Source organism: Rattus norvegicus, chromosome 17, assembly GCF_021556685.1.
Source record: "Rattus norvegicus strain SHRSP/BbbUtx chromosome 17, alternate assembly SHRSP_T2T, whole genome shotgun sequence".
In the NCBI taxonomy this organism is placed as follows: Eukaryota; Metazoa; Chordata; class Mammalia; order Rodentia; family Muridae; genus Rattus; species Rattus norvegicus.
In genome coordinates, this window is record NC_141550.1 from 55,876,234 (window position 1) to 55,898,875 (window position 22,642).

General features: G+C 41.7%; 1 protein-coding gene across 2 annotated transcripts in view; it reads right to left on the reverse strand.

Annotated features, from left to right (window-relative positions):
- The window catches only part of Gli3 (GLI family zinc finger 3), a 274,470-nt gene that overhangs the window by 106,578 nt on the left and 145,250 nt on the right, over positions 1-22,642 (reverse strand). For both annotated transcript variants that reach the window (XM_087589731.1, NM_080405.2), the window contains 1 exon segment: positions 12,189-12,294. In XM_087589731.1, the coding sequence (XP_087445857.1) occupies positions 12,189-12,294 (106 nt within the window).

A 22,642-nucleotide genomic window follows, 5' to 3' on the forward strand; every position in this document is an offset into this window, starting at 1 on the left:
ATCTGTACTCCAATTTTTCGCCTCCCCCCAGAAATTTGCTCTTAAGGTAGCTGAATTTTGTAAACTGTATAACTATGCCACTGACACCCACAGTGAAGTACGATGCGTGAGAAAAATCAATTATCTGTTATCATTAATGGAAGTTTAAAACATAATTTTGAATTCAGAAGATATTCTTCTCTGTCCCAGCTATAAGCTATGCTTTAGGGAAAAAAATACCCAGAAGAGAAGGAAATAGCTCTGGCTGAGATAGCTGCACACTTTCTCTGTTTACTACTTCCACAGAGAAAACAATGTACATATGGCAAGATTTACAAGTATAAATGTCTACAATTCAAAAGCAAAAATTATGAGATAGCTCAGAAATGTGGCTTTCACTCACATGGAGCACCCAGCACCCCGCAGAAAACTTGACGCTAATTGGATATGAGGAGGGCAAACCTGCACTATCAGCCTTCAGTTGCCTTCTCCACATTCAAAGGAAAGCAAAGGGCTTAGCAGCTCTTCCTTCATTGATCTTAAAGCTAATAATGGCCATGGAATAGCCAGGTTACAAACTTGAATGAACCTCGACTCCTCTGGCTAATGACATTTAAAACATGTCTTTAGGTCCCCGCGTCAGTCATTCAGCAACTATTCTTCTTGGCAAAGACCTCAGGCAGATGGAAGCTATAGACTGAACACACAGGCCCGAGTCAAATGGCCTGGAAGAAGTAGGAGACTTGTGGCTCTGAGGAATGCAATTCATGCAGAAAAGCTCTGTCAGAGCAGGGCCAGGAACCCTCGTGGGAAGAAAGCAAAATAAACAGTTCAACAAAGAAAACAAAGACTGGCCAATGGCCTTTTCTAAAGCTTGAGTACACTGAGACTTCAGTGGGTACCCACGAAAAGACTGCATCAAAGAATACCCTTGCAAAGCAAATAGACCAAGGAAGGAGGCTTCCCTCCCTCTACACACTGGGGGAGGGACTGCACTCTGCCTTTCCTTCCCATTAAAGCTCCACTTAGTCCAAGGCAAATCTCTCCTCCCCCACAAAGCAGCAAACAGTGACCTGTACAGCCCAAGTATATCCCTAGGCTGAAAATTAAAAAGGTGGAGAATTCGGCTCAAGTTCATTATGACGCAATATACATTTGCTTCAGATCACACAAGTAAGTCACAGAGGAAGCGCAGGAAGGATCCAGTCCGGTCAAATCCCTACAGCCTGCTGCCTTCCTTTAGTGAATGAGAAGCTACTCCTGAAATGCACAGGGACTCTTACAACTCTGTCACTTTTCTGTGGTGCGTGTCCTGCACTGAGGCACAGAGAAGCTGCTTGCAGGCTGTCCCTGCTTTAGTCCCGCAATCCATCCACTCCCAGTGACTCTTGAGTGAGGCACTCTTCCCTCTATGCAGTGGCTGCATGCCTAAGGACCAGAATCAGAGAAGCCCAGAGTTTGGTCATTTAAACAAGAGTAAAACACTTCAAGCTGGCCTCCTGTATTTTTCCTGACTATTTTGATTAAAATAGATGATTATGCAGACTTTTACTGCCAAGTCTCAAGGAGTGATTACCATAAAAAGGTGAACAGGAGTGAGCATACTGCATGAGTGCGTGAGTGCGTGAGTGTGAGAGTGTGTGTGTGTGTGTGTGTGTGTGTGTGTGTGTGTGTAGTTACATAATAAAGACCTGTAAGATAGCAATAACCACACCTAACATGGTAGGTCACACAGCACTAATATAATCCAGTGTAAGTTTAAACTGATCCCAGCACATAAGAGGTGAGGAATCGGAGTAACCACTAGAAGTAAGATCGCCTGTTGGAACTCAGGTTTGTAAACCTGTTCTTAGGTATTCCCCCAGATGTCTCCAATGCATGCTAAAAACACTTGAGGCTAGGAATATGGGGATTTTGTTCTTTTGAGAAGCTATAGTTTAGTTTATCAGTGATAAGGAGTTCACAGCAAACAAGCAAGGCTTTCCAGGAGTGTAAGGTAAATTGGAATAAGAAGACTCCATGATTTCTCCTGTAAGTGTGGAGGAATCATTTACTTGGCTCCTTCTACTCTGGTCCAAGATATGACATACTTTTGCATTTGGCAGGATTGGGATATTAACAGAATGCATTTCGATGCCTTATTCCCAGGAAGTAAAAGATGCCTGTACCCAAGTGACACAACTCCTATAACTAAGCCCTGGCTACCCGGAGAGGCTCAAACCAGGTCCCCAGGCACCTTAAAAACAATTTACAGGAGTTAGTCAGCAGGAAGGACTGGGACAGGGGGACCTTTAAATGCATGTTATCACACTCTCTGTGCATCCGCAGGGGCATCACTCCCACTGTGTCGCTGTATCCAAACACCCTTTCTTTGGGATTATTCACCACCCCTGGCACCTACTATCTTTTCCTCTCTGAGTAAGGAGGGGATGGGTGTGATAAAGACATTCCATTTAGGACTCAATGCTCCCAAGTCTCCGCATTGTCCAGCTGAGGGTCTCCATGTTAATACCCATCAATAGCAAGAAGCTTAGCCAGACAAAACCCCAGCAGGGAGAAGTGGGCACAAAGTCCCACCCCTGACCAAATAGCTATGTGTAATTGATACCCACTGGGAGAGGGAAAGGCGGTTTTGTCCAGTGAAGTGAGGCCGGCTTTATCAACACAGCCCAGGGCAAGCCTGGCGCTCAGGAGTAGTTGGCCAACACGAAATACTCGACAGGTTTTTGTTTCATTTTTAATGTGGTTTTTTGTTGTTTATTTTGTTTTATCTAGGTGTTTTTCTTTCATTCTTTGTTTCTTTCTTTTGTCCCCTCCTTTTCTCTTGTCCCTTTTCTTTCTTTTTTTTCCTAGAGAGGTGTAATTCATTCCAGTGTCTGCTCAGATCTTCAAACTGAAGCTTATGTCCCTGTAACAGTCCCAAGTAAGAATTTCATGTTATGGAGATAAAAAGGACAGAGAACTCAGGCCACAGAGACGGCTCAGATATCAGTTAGCTCTCATCGTGCTGTGGGTAAATTACAAGCTACCAGAGGAACAAAGACTAACCTGACAAACCATGCCCTCTGGTGCAGTAGTGACCCAAACAACATCTCAACAAGTATCTCATTAGATTTAAGTCCCACTCCACAAGATGAAACCCCTACCATGCCCCCTTAACAGGCTAAGAACCTAAGGTCAGACAAGTCATAGGCCCTAAGGGGAAGCCTAATTACTATTACACTGCTAAACAGACACAGCATTAAACAGGTTCCTAGTGACTTACAACCCTCATCTGCCAAGCTTCTATTTTCAGTAAATGGTATTTACACAGAAGCCATCTGTGAGAGAGTAAGACTTGAGAATGCTCAGCACTAAAGAAAATATAGACGCCCTCCCCTGACCTACCAACCCATCCCACGTTCAAGGATCACTGTAGAAACAGGGATGGAAAGAGTATAAGCAGAAGCAATGGACGACTATGACAGCCTCTGCTGGACAGAGCAGGGTAGCTGCACTCATGAATTCAGAGCATTTGCAGCAGCAGACTAAACCCCGTGCAAGCCCAAACCAGACTAAATCCCAGCCTAGAGGGAAGAGTCCGGCACATAATCCTGCCTCTCAGTGTGGACCTACTGCAACTGTTAGCTGTGGGACACAGGGATGCAGCTTTCTTTAAGAACGTAGCTGCTGGTCAATCAGCCAAACCTGCCAAGCTCCACAGCTGGTCGTGGGGAGGAGGGGAACAAAGCTGAATGGGGTGCATCCAGGAAGAGTTAGGTACAGAAAGTGAATATGATCCGAACTCATTGTACAAAACTCTCAATCAAAACAGTTTTTAAATGAAAAAAAAAAGTCCATTTAAAAAAGTACAAAGTAGGGAGGGATCACTAGACCTGGTTTTATATTTGGTGATTTTCCCACTTCAGAGTTTCTTGTTGTCTGTTTTCCTCCAACTTCAGACTGTTCAAAGTTGGTTCAGTGTCACCATTCCAGCTAAGTCAAAGCAACCAAAGCGCAGTGCGTAACGACCCACGCCTTTCCTGGGATCACATCAGAACAGAAATGGCTAAGATGACGTTTCAAAACTTGCCCAGCATGGTCACCTGGCATGAGATGCTCTCACTAAACACTGTCCTACTCGTTCTCTGCAGTGGTCCACAGCATCCAAGAGGCGAAGCGCAGCTCACTTGGCATTTCCTGTACAGAGGTCACAAGCCACGCCTAGAAACCTATCTTCTAACATTTTATTTTCTTGGTAAATGAATTTCCCTGGGGGCAGGTACAGGGATACAGCAGTAACAAGAATGAATGACTGGCAACCCTGTGTTCTGGGCCCTCGTTTCCCTGGGGAAAGGACTTAATGAACTTGCTGGGAGTCTAGAAGAAGCTGCTTGTTTTAGGGTATTGCAAAGTGAGCTCCTACACCTGAGAGAAGGACAGCCACATAGGAAGTGCTGCTAGGTGGGGCGATATTCGTGATGTAAAACTCCCAAGCACCTTCCAGAGAGGATAACTTTTGTTAAAGTTCAATTTCTAAAACTCATATTTTGAAGAATAAATAAAATGAATGCAGTAAATTTGTGTTTTCTTTGAAGCCAGGCCTAACGTGAGTGGAAGCATTGTACTCATAGAAAAAGTCGGTTACAGTCCAGTACCACCCAGGCCCCCACAACAGGTTTGACAGCAGCCTCTATAAAGTCGGCAGCTTCCGGTTCAGTGACTGTGAATGCCTCAGTCAATATCTGCTCCGGACCGTGTTGCTGAGCACAGCACAAAGAACACAGGAATTTTTTCCAAGAAGCTGCCGCTTGGGCTCTGTGAATGTACGCTGTAATTAGGGCCTGCTTTCTCTGCAACTGAAGAGCAGATTCAATATTTCAGTCATTAGAAATGCTGCAAAGCTGAGAAGTGTTACACCTTTTGAATACAACCTGTTTCGTATTCATTTCTTTCTTTCTTTTTATTAAGATTTATTTTTATATATTTGAATACATTGTGGCTGTCTTCAGACATACCAGAAGAGGGCATCAGATCCAATTACAGATGGTTGTGAGCCACTGTGGTTGCTGGGAATTGAACTCAGGACTCCTGGAGGAGCAGTCGGTGCTCTTAACCACTGAGCCCCTGGGTTCATTCCTTAATATAAAGAAAAATGTGTGCTGGCTGATCAGGACGTGTGCGACCTACCCACTACTATTTTGGGAGGTGACCTTGATCATATCCTCAAGCCAGTGGTAGGGGCTGACAGGGAAGGTCAGTGACAAATGGATCCAGAAGGTCCTAAACTTTTCTGCTTATTTTGTAAAACTATAGCCAAACATTTAGAACTTTTTTTTTTAACTGAGATGGCATACAAGGAAAACTCTTGGGAATGGTGTGAAAATAGCTAAAAGGTCCTGTAGACTACAATGTGTGGCACTAAGCACAGCAGAGAACAGAGTGGGGCTGGAGAGGGCTGCTATCTAGACTGGAGCTGGCACAGATAGCATCTGGGGTCCCCATGTCCTTTGGATGTTGATGTTACTCCCCTATGCTCTTACTGTTAAAGTCTGCCATAGAAACTATACATAGTGGATGTCACTGTGCTCTAATAAAGCTGGACTGAGAAGTAGATAGACAGTAGACCAGGCTTGGCTTAGGTGTCACCCGGTAATTTAGGTGCTCATTCCCAGCAGAAGTTTGGTAAGAAGACATCCAAGTGGGAAGACATTAAGTGAGGAAGCAAGCAAGACTATCTAAGGAAGAAAAGGTTCCAGGAAAATAAATACTGGAGTTAATGAGGCTTGAAATCTATTGGACATATAGAGTAAGTCCTGGTTATTTTATGCATGTTTCAATGCAATCTTGTCAAAACCTGTGGCTGGATATGTAAACTGTCCCATGAACTTCATACATTCTACAGCAGGGCACACTGAAGTCTAAATTTTAACTCAAAAGCCTGATCGTGTATTTGGCTTTTAAACACTTCTCCAGAGTGTCATGTATTCATCGTAGCACGTTGCAGGAGCCAGGTGTTGACAGAATCAGCCAAGTAAAAATCCAGGCCTGCAAAGTGTGTGGCATTCACTTTTACTAACAAAGCAAAGCAACATGGGCAACAAATGTGGACCCCAATCCCTGAACTAAGATACAGGCATAACCCATTCCAAAAGCTGTATGTGTTCTTATGTTTAGATGTCTATAAGCTGAAAATGGGGCTAATTATAAACGTCCATCATAGGTTTGGGGTAAATATCGCAGTAGATAATTATGGAGCCTTAAAATTGTGCTTAACATACAATAAGTCATCAACATTGTTTCCAACATAAACTATCCTTTATCCATGGAATTCTGGTATTGGTAATATTTGTATCCAATTGCAATATATATGCAAATATATAGCTATATCAACACCCGTGAAAAGGAGTGGGTGCTGATACTTCTGGAAGATGGTAACATGAACACATGATGCTCTGTGTTCATAAGAGTGTTATGAAGGTCACATACATGTTCAGGCTTTTGAGTTAAAATGTTTTTTTATAGCTAGAAAACTTAGACATCAGCGTGCACTGTTGTAGAATGTGTGTGTGTACATATTGAATATATACCAGTTATATATAAAATTAGTAATATATGTGTATATGTATAATGTGTGTGTGCGTGCACGTGCATACGTGTGTGTGTGTGTGTGTGTGTGTGTGTGTGTGTGTCTGTGTCTGTGTCTGTGTCTGTGTATCCCAATTCCTAGGAGACAATAGTAGCTGATTTACTATCAAGGGATCAGCTTGTCTATGGGAAGCAATTACTATTGTAATAGAAACTCTTAATAAAAACTTAGCAATCAAGCGTTTTGAATCTTCCACTCCTCCTGAGTGTGCCAGCTTTGTCAGAATGAGGAAACCTATTCCAACAAAAGGAAACAAAAAGAGAAAGGAAAAAAAAGGAAAAGTGATGGCAGCAGCCTAAGCAAAAGAGGTCCATTCTGATCACTAAAAAAAAGTAACTTAGGAGTTACAAGGTTTGCAGAATTGACTTAGTCTCACATAGGCAAGAAAAACACGCAGTAGTTGCCTTGAAAGATATAATTACAGTACTCAGTGTAATCTGATGTTAGTATGATTTACAAGTCTCAGAGTCATCTAAGGTAGATCCAAATACTGGAGAATAGCAAGTAAAATGCTTTCCTTTCTTCATTTTATATTATGCTATTAAAATATTCTAAATCAGTTATGCCCCAAATTAACTCTCCATGTGTTAGTTGAGGATTACCTCAGAATAAATAAAATGAATCCACTAGTTTGCATGTGCACCCATTTTAAGGGGCCAGGATGAAGCTTCTCATGAATAAGCATTACATGCGCTCCCAGTAAAAATGGCTGGCACTAACCAGACATTGAGGTCAGTGGCGCAGGGAGACTGATTAGCAGTCCTCACCATCTACCTGTTTCTTTCTCTAGATATTTACCATATTGGAGTATCCTTTCTTGTACTTGTTCTCTCTCTGGGAAGTAATGAATGCAATCATTCTCCAAACTTGCTGCTCATCCTCTGCTCCCAAGTCTAAGGCTGAGTAATCACAAGGGCCAAACCTTCCTTGTCCTAGTGTACTCCATTTCAAAGCTGATGTTAATGCTCTTCCCTGGATTCCTCTCTGGGCAGCAAGAGGCAGACTAGTTCCTGTGAAAAGCTAGCTCCTCTTCCTTAGTGTGACTGCATGTAAGCCACCCTGTCCCAAGCAAAAGAACCAGGAGAGTGCTCACTTCTCATGACTGCAAAGGTAAAGCAGTTGTTCTAACAGGAATTAGGAAAGTGGAGGGTGATACACAGCAGTCTGTGTGCTGGCTGGAGAGACAGCCTAGGGAGGTGCCACTCTCACCCACAGCAGGGAGGTGCGACTCTCACCCACAGCATTCTCATCCATGCACTCAGTGCCTCAGCGAGAAGATCGGATCACTGAAGCCTGAATCACTGCAATGGATTAGTAACTAAGGACTCAGCTTTGGAAAATGAATTGCAGATCTCACGAGAAAGCTACTGGAGAGTTCAAAATCTAATTCATACTGGTTCATGAATGAGAAAAACCTCGGCTCAAAGAGTCAACTGTAAAATACAGAATAGACGCCAACACACCCTGGGAACCCTACATGAATGTGAATGAAATCATACCAGAATTCAAAACACTTTATAATTTCAGTTTCTAAAAATAAATCATGCCTACTTTTGAAAAGAAACGTTATCAAATAAGTTCCAGCACTTAAAACATACACGCTCAAAATGTGCACAAACGCAAAACCCAGTAGTAGCTCATTCTTCATGGCTGTAAAAAAAAGTCACTGGAAAACTCTGAGTGTTTGGTGGAGGTGCAAGACATAACTAAACAACTGTCTACATTTTTAAAGAAGTTTTAAGAACGAGTAGTAACATGTAGTCTAAAGGGCTTTATTAAGGCCTACAGAATAGAGCAGTGCGCCCACAGGCTTATTCGGCCCTGGTGTAAACAACTCAAGCCAGGAAACAGAGAGAGGACTGGAATAAAGTCTCCTGTTCTCTTCTGCAGCGTGTGTCCAGATTCACCTTTATCTCTGATGCACGAGTTGGGCTCAGTAATATGTTAAGTGAACTTTGATTTGTCTAAAACACTGTGTTTAACTGTACATAAAACCAGGGACGATCACAATTTAAGAAAGAGACATTCCATCTGTCAGTTGGACACAAGCCCTTGTGAATTCATCCAGAACAACTCAGAAGACGAGGAAAGAATTCTCATATTCAATGTGTAAGAAACTATTTGAATGTCATAAACATGATGCAGCCATTGTCCATTTCAGAGGACAGTTTAATGTGACAACCTAGAGATGACACCTATAGCATGACCCACTTATGACCCTCTTAATTTAATTTCATGATTTGGGGCTAAAAGAAATATCAATAAATCGTAATATTATTTCTAATACTATATTGTAGTCCATTTAATTTTCTATCCTTGAGCTGCCTGTTTAACCATAAACTGTGGACAGCAATGTGCAAGCAAGGAGGGTAAGCTAAAGGCATTTCACGTAACAAACCCAGTTTCTAAACAGAGGCTGACATATTTCCGTACATATTTATAAGGCTTCTGGGTTATTATTGGACTGTAATTGCAGTTGTTCTAACACCTAATAAGCCATGGTTGGAAAAACAAAAGCAGGTTAATTTGTGATTTCCTCTTACTCATTCAGAGGCAAATTAAGTGTCAAACAGCTAATACAGAACATATTTCATTTTATGAGATTTTAATTTAATTCTGCACCATATCATTGATGCCTTAATATAGGGTGGTTTATCTAAAAAGAGAGGCAATTTATAAACCTTTTCAATAGAATCTCTAATGATGGAATATGATAGCATAATTACCGCAGTACCTGCCGTCCTTCTGAACACTGGTCTGTCAGCATTTCCATCAACACAGGCTCTTGTTTTTCAGAGACTGATAATTTAGTTTCTAAAGTTGGCACCAGAAGAACAATTGTGTTTACAAAATAATGAGAATATCTCCAAGTTTTATCTTCCTGTAATTAAAATATTCACTCTAAAGGCTTACTAAGCTCACTTGATTTCATTTCCTAGAAGGCAATTACACAGCAACCATTTTGGAATTCAAATTCAGTGTAAGATACTTTTATATTTCACAGTTAATACAGGGAAGGATTGGGTAGAAGGCCACATTTACTATCAATACCCTCAGCTTTAACAGTCGCAGGTGTGCCCTCACCTGACAGAAGGGATACAGACAGCTGGGTCATCATGGAGTGAGACCAGAAGAAAGTTGATACCTTTATACATTAGCTGTGAGCATTTGTTTAGAGACCCAACCTTTGCAGAGTATATACAGGAGGCTATTGTACTGAGCTCTTCCTAAAGCAGACAGCTTTGTTTTAGTGAAGTGCAGGGATCACATCAGGGGGCATTTGCCAGGGCCTACAGCACAAATGTGTGGCAAGCCCAAGGCACCCTGATAAGCCTGTCATTACTTCAAATGCTGAACCAGCTTAGCTCTCCACTGAGCACCATCAACATGTGTATCTGTTCACATGCTGAGCCCTTTGCCCAAATACAATTCCTAACAAATTACTAAGCAGGAAGAGAGCACAATGCTACAAAGATATGGAGATGAGTCTTTCTCTAATTTCCTCGTGCCAGTGTCATAATCTCAGGCAGAGCCACCCAGGAATCTACTAGGGCAAGCTGATGTGAATAATCTCAGGAAACTGCAGACATGAGGTGCCCTGTTTCACACCCACAGACACAACATTCTCTTAGAGCCCTCGAGGACTTATTCTATTGAAACTCAGAATTGTCAACCTGCCTTACATCATAACTCTTTAATAATTATACGTGTAGGCTGCACAGGAACAATTTAGTCAATTACTGCTTAAGTGTCTTAAAACCTGGCTGAAAAAATAGAAAGCACTGGGAAGCTCAGAAACCCCAGCTCAGAGTCACAGCTGAGACAAAAGCCCATGGCTGATACTCAGCTTCTCCACATGTAACTTACCTTATCTGTGACACTGCTTTTGCTATGGACCTAAGTAGAGCCTCGAACATACAACAGGGATTCCGGGAGGCTTTGTTGTTCCTATAGCTCTGCCAGAGGACCAATAATTGGCAACTTCCTATTTGAATTTACTTACAAGATGAACTATAATAAGCCCAGAGGAAAGAAGAGATCAGAATATTATTTGAGCTCAGTTTAAAAAAAATTCTCTAGAACATGATTTTTGAAAAAGTGAAAAACTTACAGATTCCACAGAACATCTGGTTTAAACTACTTCATCAGAAAGACTGGGAGGAATTAGCTATCTTTGTCTCTAAGGTCCTTTGTGATCTGGATACAGGATAGAACAGCAACTAAAATCCCCCTGGTTCCACCCGGACCATAAAGGTCCTACAAGACCAAGTGAGTTGCAGGTCATCCTGCAAACTCAATTAGGAATGCACTTCCCTGTGTATAGTAGAACTCCCTTCGGTCCTCTGGCATTCTGTGAGCATAGTTTTAGCCCGCTTCAGAAGGCTGTAAATACTTGCTTGTACTTTAGTCACAAGAGGAATAAGTCACAACATTCTGCATTCTCCCTCTGTAAATACCCACTTCTCCTCCAATGCTTACAGAAGTTCTCAATGCAGATTTATTACTCACCTCCAGGCAAATCTGAACTGAAATTACAATTCAGTAATGGGAGATGGATCCAAAAACCGGTTGGTAAAATATTATATGTGTACTTGGGCATGCAGTTAGGACTGTTAATATCAATTAATTCTGCTCACAAAGGAGGACTTGTTTTAAAACAACTTCATTTTTCTTCAGCCTACCATATAATTACACAGCTGTAACTAATAGTCAGAGCGATGCAATCTAACATCTATATAACCAGCATTATTCTTCAAAGTATTATTTGTGCTTTTCGAACTTCACTGTCTCAGAAAGGAAGGTGATTATTACATATGGCCACATGTGTACCAAGTCCATTAGCAGGGAATAGCCCCTTCCAGGGAGTGCATCTAATTATTATATTATATGACAGTTTCCTTGAATTTACTGCAGAATATTCTGTGAGTGTATGTATCAGTGATTCTTTTTCTTTCCCTTCAAAAAAAGTGCAATAATATTTATTTCGATGAGACTTTCTTTTTCCTTTTATATTAAATACATTTTATCACCACATTCTTTTCTTTCATCTTAGGTGAAACCGTGTGCTCAATCACATTTGCCATTTTGTTTGGGTGACATTCTCATCCATCAAGTGACTGTTGGTATATGGAACATGGGGGATTCTGAAAATCTTCCATAAACATTTCATTTTGATCCACTGTAATCTTTGGTCAGAACTTTCATGTAACAAAAATATTAGCATGTAGAACTTCCAACCTAAATCACAACCAAGCATGTATTGTAAGTGGTAAGTAAGCTCCCATTAAAGCTTAACTTTAGTGCTTTAATTTTAAGTTTATAATCCACACCTGTTTGTCTGTCATCAGCAAAAGACTCAGAAAGCAACGGCCAGCTAAACCATTATGACAAGCATCCTCAGAACGCTCAGGGTCCGATTCAGTGCATCTAGGAGCAGATGGAGCTCTGCTCTGTCTTAAGAGTAAATCTTACACTGCTATCACACCTTCAAAGCCCAGAAGACATGCATTAACAAAGAGTCTGAGGCGTAAAAGCCGGAGCTTAGGTCCATTTCATTAATGGGTAACATTTTAATACTTACACGTGTAATGGAGGAATAGGAGATGGATCATAATGGTAGCGGCCCTCGTGATGTCTGGCATCAATCGGTACAGGAGGATGGAAGGCAGGAAAAAGATGAGGAGGGTCTGAAAGGAAGGAAAGTACACCTTACACAAAACTAATACGCTGAGGTGGCATTCCAACTGAAAGCAACTTTACTGTACCAAATCTCTCGTAAGAATTTCAAGAGCTGAGACCCAAGAGATGGATCAATGGTTAAAGCATATGCTGCTTTTGCAGAGGGGCCCGAGTTTGATTCCTAATACCCATGTCCTATTCCTAACACTGCTTGTAACCCCAGCTCCAAAGGAATCTAACATCTTTGTGTGGCTTCCATGGGAACCTACAGTTCTTGCCTGCTCCTGTCCATCAGCTCCTGGGTCCTGTGTGTGTGTGTGTGTGTATGTGCGTGTGTGTGTTCTGCTTTTACAGAATTTACTTACCCAAAGGTACTTGTGCCTGTTGTCTCTTCAAATTTGAAAAATGATTTTTTTTAAAAAAATACTGATCTGCTACATAAAGGTGAACAGAAAGTCAATGGTTTTTATAACTACACGGATGACTGATATTTAGTACAAATGTTTTGTCCGAGTTCCAAGGAATAAAACAAGGGAGACCAGAACCCTATACCTCTGTCACCAGTGATAAGTGATATTATAGTACATATGCCAGAAGATGATTCTTAAATAGTGCCATTGAGCGCTGACAGTCAGCTGTCACAGCAAAGCACTCCCGGGACTGATGTGCACAGCAAGCAAACTTTAGTATGGTACCCAGTTACTTTGGGGATTCTGAAGATTATAATTAGCAGGTTTAAACGCAAGTCAAACAGAAGCCTGAGAAGCAGGTTTTGTGGATCCAGAGTAGTCACTGAGAGGCACAAACCTGGCAACAAGGTCTGGGAAAGTGCGCAAGCACACCAGGCGAGTGTGTGAACTGTACCTCCTGAGGTAGCAATCATACACCCCAACTGAGAACATCAGTTCACAAACGTAAGTGCACCTAGGTGACTATTACAGTGATAAACTCAGAAGAATCTCATTTCTCCCCTCTATATCCATCTATTTCCCAATTTATCTTCAATATATCTCTTAGAAGGTGAGCTATGCTTCGCTTCCTCCCCCATCCACATTTTCCCCTTGCGGCCCCCCTTAAAAGATCTAAGCATACTTAGAACAAAAAGGTATGAGGGGAAAACTGTGCATGTGCACTGACTACATACAGGTAGCCCACTAAGGAGGGACACAAGATTGCATTTTCATTAGTATTCCTCAATGTTCTAAACCTAGAAAATAGCATCAAGAGGTCTGTGAAAGTAGGCAGTGCTCAGTGAAAGCTTGTGGTTGTTGTAATGTCAGGTAAGGAGGGGGTTAATGGTATAGAAGCAGAGAAGGAATTAATTTGGTATTATCAAATCAGTGTCACTGTGTCATCACAAGGAAATGCATCCAGTGGAGTGACCTAATCACTTGTCACACCCCTCACAATGCATGACTACAAATGAAAAAACTACTGTAGTTTAACAATCAGTACTCAAAGGATGTAAGCCAATTCTCCTGTAACAGCTTCCTAAGTTTGAGTTTCAGGTAGAAGTTTATTCAGCCATGTGGCAAATTCAATGTTACACTTAACTCAGTAATCCTGAGATGAAAAGGAACCCTATAGGAAAACCAAATGTTCCCAACAGAAAAAGCAAAATATCCTATTTTATTTAACCAGTTTTGATGAAAGTTATCTTATCCATCTTCCTTAAGACAGCATAAAACTAAAAGGAACCCTTTTTGAGACTAGTTGAAAAGTTGACCAGACTCTCACCAAATGTGTCTGAACTTTAAATTTTTTTTTTAAACATCCACATTAATCATGCTCAAATCCAGGGTAAAACCACGTAGGTGATCATCAAATATGGGTGGTACTCCATTGGGTAAAACCACGTAGGTGATCATCAAGTATGGGTGGTCCTCCCTTCCTTCCACAACACACAGGCTTGGCTCTGCAGCACCCATTCATTCCCATGCCTGTCATCTTGAGAATCAGAGAACCTCATTTAATAGAACTGTATGTAAATCAAGCAACTGTAAAGAAAAGTCCACTTTCCACGAGCTTCTCCCATGAAGCCTGTCTTGGGTGACACTGTGACAACTGTTAGAGTTGAAAGATAAAGTTCAACTTCCTTACAATTTGGTTCCTGACTGTACTGTTAACATTCATGCACAGATAAGTGGATGGTAAGTGCTTTACTGTAGCATTTCGTGAAGTTGGCACTGGTTAGGCTTGTGGCATTTTATGAGTTTGAAAATTAATTCTAACTACAACTTGTAGCACTGTTATACAAAGTGTTGTGGTCAAGGAAATTTACAGATTCTTAAGTCTGGAACCGGGTCTAGATAAAGGACAGAAAATTAACAGATGTGATGCTATGCAACTAAAAGACAATTGATTTTAGTTTGCTGTTTTCGAATTTCTATGCTTCTATAGTGATTAAGTTTAAACAGAATTTTCTGGACTGTTGAAGCACATGTGGACAGATGTAGCTTTTACTGGTTATTCATGGAATCACCCCTATTACGCCACATTTTGGGGGCAAGTGGCAAAGACAACCCGCTTTTGAATCAAGGTATGCTTATCATAGCCTGAAATGATAAAGTCTGAAACACAGGGCAAGCACTCTGCTAACATGTGTGGCATCACACGGGAGTGATCCCAACAGCCCGTAGAAGACAATCCCAGTCCAAAAGTGCCTGCTTCACCTTGCATCTTGGTTTGTTGTTTCTATGCATCAGCAGCGTATTCCATCACAGACCCAAAAAATGTCCCTGTGGCCAGTGGCCATCGTAATCTGCCACCTTGAGGTTTATTTTTCAAACACGAGCAGTGCAGCTGGGGCACATCATAACTCAATGTATGTGTAATATGTTACAGCACTATAGCCATCTTTTGCCCCGGGACGTGACAAAACACTCCATGATGACTTCCCCAAAGTCAGGCAAAAACTGCTGAAGCAGAAGGAAGTGCCACTAAACCTGGCTACCTCCTATTTATCATACAATTTCCTGACTGATGGTTCCACAAACCAGCTGCTAAGTGCTGTGTACTCTACTGTCAGGAAAGTAATGCACTAAATGGAAGACAGGGAGAATAATGTGCAGACCTGGTGGAATCAATTTTACTGAGGGAATTAAAATTCCAATAGGTAGGGCTGGGCCTGCAGAGAGACGGTAAGCAGTGGACTATACACAAGCATGGTTGTAAAGATGAATTACACAGGCTCACACAAGGCTTGACTGTGATACCAGAGGCCTCTGATACGAACCCAAGATTTAAAAGGTGTGTCCTAGCGGAGTCCTTAGTGTAACTCTTCCAGCCTTATGAATATGTAATTGGCTTGCTATGTCTTTAAATAGAAATGCATAGTAAAAATATTTGAGCTGGGTAGAGCTGTCAATATTCAGCTTCATACTGCCTGTCATCGTGCCAAGTATTAGGGGGTTCATTAGAAATGAGAGGCACTGAGTTTCAGGTTTCCTCACAACCCATGTGTTGATCATAAAGCCCATGAGCAGGGAATAACCAAGGACATGGAGAGATTGATCTTTAGTTACAGCCCTTCTCCCAGGAAATAGTTTTCATATCCTCCGGCTATCAGATCTCTTGGATGCCATCCTGGGAAATTGTCTTTTAAGGTTTCAAATTTACATACAAAAAATTGTAGATTAAAAAAAGGAGAGATCAAAGTCAACTCAGTTAGTGCCCTGGAGGAGTAATTCGACAAATGATGTCAGAGTACCCTGATTGCCCGGGAGACAGTGGATGAAAAATCAACAGAAGTAAACTTCCAGTTGCACAAGTTCTCTTGACTGATTTAGGTACCAACATGGTGTGGCCTGAGACAGTTTTAAGACCAGAGGGAGCACCCTGCACCTGATCTTGGTCACCCTGTACTGCTGTCAGTAAACAGGCCAGGAAAAGGAGATGCATGGGCTTCTGTCCTGAAATCCAGTGGCCTAAACTCAATACAATTCCCACACCCACACCCCTTCTATAAAACGAGGTCTCAGATTTGGGAGGAGGGGGAAGGAGGGAAGGAAAAAACCCCAAAACAATGGCAAGACATTGACCTGATGAAATGACAAGAGAGAGGCACCCTAGACCTTACAAGAGCCTCTCAAACTTGGGACATTTTCTCTAATCACCTTTTCCAGTGGCTTGAGGGAGACACTGAGTAACTGAGTCTTGAGAAGTCTCTAGATCCAGACTGACTCACTAGCTCAGACTCTGGCTACTCTGGCCTATGGACACATGGCACCCGGGGGAACTGATCTGGTCCCTCAGGAGACATTCCAGGTATGTTACCACAAGCCTTCAGTAAGACAGAACGGGCCTGTTCAGTATCCCTGTAGCACCCCATGAGCACCAAGATCTTGTTCTTCTTAAATGTATGCTGTCTAGAATTTGAAACCTCTTAAAAGTTGTGAATATGTACTATCCTACTACAACGGCACAGGTGATGTGAAAGTACCAATCACCTGAGTCCAGCAGATGTGCTGTTACATAACAGCACATCTTTATGTAACAGCCATATTTATCATTACATGATCCAGTGTTGTGTGTGAACATGTTAAGAAATGGTGGCTCTGCATACTGTAGGAATTGGGCAGGATGAATCTGTTTGTCAGCTCATATCATGGCAGAAGATTTGAGCTGGATAGGACATGCTACTGAAAGGATCTGGAACTATCATACAAGAGAGCTTCTGTAATTAAAGTTTTACTGATCTACTGCCTTGCTTACTTGTCTACCAGTTATCTACGACCACGCTCACACAACAAAGGAACAGCCTTTGAGATACAACACAGGGAACACGGAACCCAAATTTACAGAAGAAGTTCCACATAGCTGTTGTTCTATCAAGAAGTACTTTTTCAACTGTATACAGTGCAGAAAGCATGCATCGATTTTATATTCATATGGAGATCTACTTGAGTGACACTAGAACAGGTAGGCCACCTTACACATCAACCTGCATAAGTCAGGAGAACCATTAGAGTATGGCTGCAGCACACTGGAGGATACGTCTAGTGTTAGTGAATCTACAGGGAGTAGAATCATGCTAAGGTGAAAAACGATGGACAAAAATCAACCGGAAATCTATCAAACCACAATAATTATTTAATTTTCTAACTTACATTTAACTTTCTTATTTACAAAATGAGCAAAATGTGTACAGATTCATACTGAAGATTCACCAGCAAAATCAAAACTAAATGTAACACCTTCTATTTCTAAAACACAGTAACTTTACTTCTGGCAAATAACTTAGGTTCTGACTGAGTTTATTAGCATCCAAGAGTATTTCCCAGCAACTCAAATGCCAATCCTTCATTATTTCTTCTGTGCAAATATGCAGCCAATTTGAAGTTAATTTAACTGATACTTTAGATCTCACTGCCACAACCACAGCACTCTTGGCACACTACAATTCACCCCCTTTGAAGCACTCAAATTCATGCTATGCCCTTTTTTTGGTTATTTTATTTATTTACTTTTCAAATGTTGTCCCCCTTCCTGGTTTTCCTTCTGCAAACCCCCCATCTTATACCCCCTATAAGGGTGCATCCCCATCTACCCATCCATTCCCATCCCACCTGCCATAGCATCCCCCTACTCTGGGGCATCAAACCTCCACAGGAAGGAGGGCCTCCCCTCCCATTGATTCCAGATAAGGCAGTCCCCTGCTACACATTCAGCTGGATCTATGGCTCCCTCCATGTACTCTTTGGTTGATGGTTTAGTTCCTAGGAGGGGAGGGGGCTGGGGCCGGAGGAGTCTGATTAGTTGATATAGTTCTTTCTATGGGGTTGCAATCCCCTTCGGTTCTTTCAGTCCCTCCCCTAATTCTTCCATTGGGGTCCCTGTACTCAGTCTAATAGTTGGCCTCGAGCATCCACATCTGTATCAACCAGGCTCTGGCAGAGCCTCTCAGGGGAGAGGTATACCAGGCTCCTGTCAGCAAGTACTTCTTGGCATCAGCAATAGTGACTGGGTTTGATGTCTGCAGATGGGATGGACTCCTGGATGGGGCAGTCTCTGGATGGCCTTTCGTTCAGTCTCTGCTCTGCTTTTTGTATCTGCATTTCTTTTAGACAGGAACGATTCTGGGTTAAAATTCTGGAGATGGGTAAGCAGCCCCATCCATCAACAAGGGGCCATGTCTATCGACTGGATTTGGTGTCTACAGGTTCTATTTCCTCTTTGCTGAGTATTTCAGCTAATGTTATCCCCACTGGGTCCTGGGACCTCTTGTTTCCCTGGCATCTGGGATTTTCTAGTGGCTCCAACACACAACAAAGACACATGCTCCACTATGTTCATAGTAGCCTTACTTATAATAGCCACCAGCTGGAAACAACTCAGATGTTCCTCAACAGAGGAATGGATACAGAAAATGTGGTACATTTACACAATGGAGTACTACTCAGCTATCAAAAACAATGACTTCATGAAATTCATAGGCAAATGGATGGAACTAGAAAATATCATCCTGAGTGAGGTAACCCAGTCACATAAGAACACACATGGTATATATTCCTGATATGTGGATATTAGCCGAAAAACTTAAAATGCCCATGATACAACCCACAGACCATATGGAGCTCAAGAAGAAGGAAGACCAAAGTTTGGATGTTTCAGTCCTTCTTAGAAGGGGGACCATGCTATGCCCTTTAACAGACAAAAGAATAGGTTTTTCACACGGAAATGATAAATGGCTCTCTACATGTGATTTGAGAAAGGGATCATCAATCAGACTTTGCTCCTTGGCTATGTCCTGGAGAGTGAAGAAATGGTTGTTTCTGTTCATTTCTGGAAACTTCTACCTTCTCTTGTCTAGAGATTTGTAGACTTCTTGACTCTAAATCCCATTTGTTGGATGACCAAAGGCAAAAACTCAGCCACCCAGGCCACCCAAGTCTCTGTCTAGGCTATGCTCCCCCATCAGATATAATCTGGCTTACTTCTGATTTTCCGTCTTCCATGCCAAGACAAGGGAGAAGGAAGTGACTAGAGAGAGGCATCAAAGAAAGAGAAGGTACATGGCTAATGTATCTAATATTCAGATTCACCCACGAGAATCACATAAAGTCATACAAATCTATTACTCTGAAATATGCTGTTGAAATATTTGTTGAAAATTTATTGACAATATATAAACTTAGAAGCTAAAAGATACATTAGTTCCTAGTTACAAAAAAATACTTTTATAAAAGAACAGTACCTTTTGATAGCTCAATTCAAAAGTTAAAGTCATAGCTACAAAACCATGCATTTGAATTCTTTTTTTTAATATCCCCTCCCCTGTATTTGGATTCTTAGTGCTTATGATTGATAAAAGAAAGGCTGGGATGTGTTCATAATCATCCAGCAACCTTAGTTCCACAAGCAGAGGCCTTGGAGTTAATGTGTTCAGTACCTGTCTGTTAGTTAGGAAAGTAAACATCAGCAACGGTTAGGTCTAGGAGCTGTATTCTATGTAAAAGAACCATTCAGAAAAGACTTGACGCACATTTCAGTAGTTTTCATACCCAAGCAAGGGTCTCGTTAGCCACTTTGAAAGCAGACTTTCTAAAGCATTCTACTGTCCCTATGTCTCATCTGTCTCTATCTCCTAGGATGAAGATGAAAGGAAATTCTAGTATCTGTTCAGATCCACCAAGTCCCATAAAATAAGCCCCGTGAAGCAAACGAGACAGTGTTTCCACTACCAGAGCACACCTGCGACAGGATGCCTGTCAGCACAAAGAAATGCAAGCTCAGTTCTAAGTCCTCCACCTCCCTCTCAATCACATCTTAAGCACGCACCCTGAGGAGCAATCAGGCACCACACAGCCATGCCTTCCTGGGGGCTGGCACAAGGCTCTGGGTGTTGACAATGGCACCCATGGACCTCCCAAAGAGAGTAATGTTTACTAGCTAGAGAGTCCTGCATTGTGGAAGCCAATGGAAAGCTACAACACCTTGAATACACTGGCTGGCAACAACATAACTCAGTGGTTATGTAGAGTACATGCTTAGCATGCAGAAATCCCTAAATTATTTCCCAGTGCTGGGGGTGGAGAATTAGAGGGAATTAAAAAAGAAATAAATGACATATGCATTGTTTCTGTTCAAAATTAGACAAGTTTTTAAGAATGGGTTATTCTCCCTGCTGCTTAATCTCCACCATTATCCCATTTATCATTCCTGTCAATGAAGAGCTAAGGTTCTTCCAATGTTTCCCTCAACAGCAGCAATAATCAAAATGATAGTGCAAACAGATAGAATCCACAGAATATGTCTCTGTTTGAAGCACTAAGCGGCCTTTTAGATAGCCTTTTATGTTTTCATATGGCCTGAGCCTGAAAAGCAAGACTTATAAAATTAGATGGAATAACCAGTTAAGGTACTTGCCCAGCGCTGTATGGGGGAAGAGGATAGAATCTGGGTATGGTTGTGACTCCAAGGCCAATGCTCTTACACAATTTTCTTAACACTGCCAAAGTTTAACTTTTTTTCAATCATCCTTTTTGTGTGTGTGTAGCCTTGGCTGTCCTGGAACTCACTCTGTAGACTAGGCTGGCCTTGAACTATTTTTAAAAATGATTTTTTTATTTTATGTGCAATAGTATTTTACCTATATGTATGTCTGTGTGGGAGTGTTATCTCCCCTGGAACTGGAGTTACAAACCATTTTGAGCTGCCATGTAGGTGCTGGGAACTGAACCTGAGTCCTCTGGATTTGCAGCCAGTGCTCTTAACCACTGAGCCATCTCTCCAGTTGTTTTCATCAATTCTTATCTAAACTATATAGAACTCCCCTATTACTCATTCTTTAGATACATAGAAGCATAGTACAGTACATAGTAAGATATTTTGGCAAAGATTTCATTGCCACTTTTGTAATGTATTTTTGTGATTGTTTGGTTTTATTATTAATTATTGTTTATCAATCTCTGCACCTAATTTATAAACTGCATTTTACTGTAGCTTCCACATGGAGTCTTGCAATGCAGCCTCCATCGGTAGTGGGACAGGTATGCTCCCCAGACTTACCTAAAACCCAGAATGGACCATGGCCCTCTCTTTGCCTAATATGTAATATATAAAATATTCTGCCCATCTCAGTTCGGCCTCTTAATTGAGGCATTCTAGCCTTGACATCCTAGCTAAGCCCTAGGATGTCCCTCCCTGGGAGTGGGTGCTGCTCAGACAGCCATCTATTTCCACAGCTGTTCTTTCAACCAATAATGAATGTCTCTTGTTATGGAAATTTGGTGTGCAATGTCCCCATAGGTTCGTGTCCTGAATGTTCGATGGAACTGCTTTGGGATACTCTGACCAAAGAGAGATGGTTCACTGGAGGGATAAGCTCACTAAAAGAGAGGGTTGGAAACATGCTTTCCATGGGTACTTCCTGCCTGGCTAGGAAGTAAAACACATTCCTTCTACAGTAAATTCCACCTGCCATGATATTCTTACTAAGCACATGGCATCAAATACTGAACCCTTTAGAACCATGCACTAAAATTAATTGTTCCTCTTTTAAATTGTTTCTGCCATGTACTTTGGTTATAAAGACAAACACTGGGCAACACATTCCCAGGCAAGTGTTCTACGGAAGCCACGCAAGCAGCATTCGTCCTTGGTGTCTGCTCTAAGTTAGTGCTTTCAGGTGTGGTCCTTTCTTCAGTCAACCACAGACTGTGACCTGCAAACTGAACCACATAAACCCTTTCCTGCCCAATGTTGCTTTTGGTCATGGTATTTTGTACTTCCTCAGAAGGAAAGTACAACAGAAATTGGTACCAAGAGTGGGTTGTTATTGTGATGGAGCCGATTGGCCATGGAAAATACTATTTTGTTGAAGGATTTTGGAATTTAAGTATAGAACCTTGCTGTGGAAACTTGAAATTGTCGTCTGTGGCAACTTGGCTCTCGAGATTTCAGAGGAGAGCAAAGATAACTGTTAAGTCTTAGGATGGCAGGCATTTATGTAATATTTTAGATTAAGAATTTGTTTGTTAATCAGACAAGGCTGCAGAATCAGTTATGAACAAAAGATCAGCACCATTGAGACAAAATCCTTTTGTATTTCATCCAGTCAGTAGGAACACACAAATGTTTATTATACAACAACTGAATGTGAAGAGGAAGACAACAAAGAAAGGAGGCCATGCAACTGCAACAGTGGCTTGGGCAGCTGTCCCTTCCCTGGGAAACAGAGTGCTGATGGGGGTAGAGCTGAAGCCTAAGTTGTGGTTAACACAAGAAAAGCACCACCACTGGATAGAATCCTCTGAGCTTCATTGTGACATTAGGAAAGAAAGTATTTCCTCAGAGTCAGTACACAGAGCTGGTCCAAGGTGGGCAGGCTGCATTTAGAACATGAAGCAGAATTTA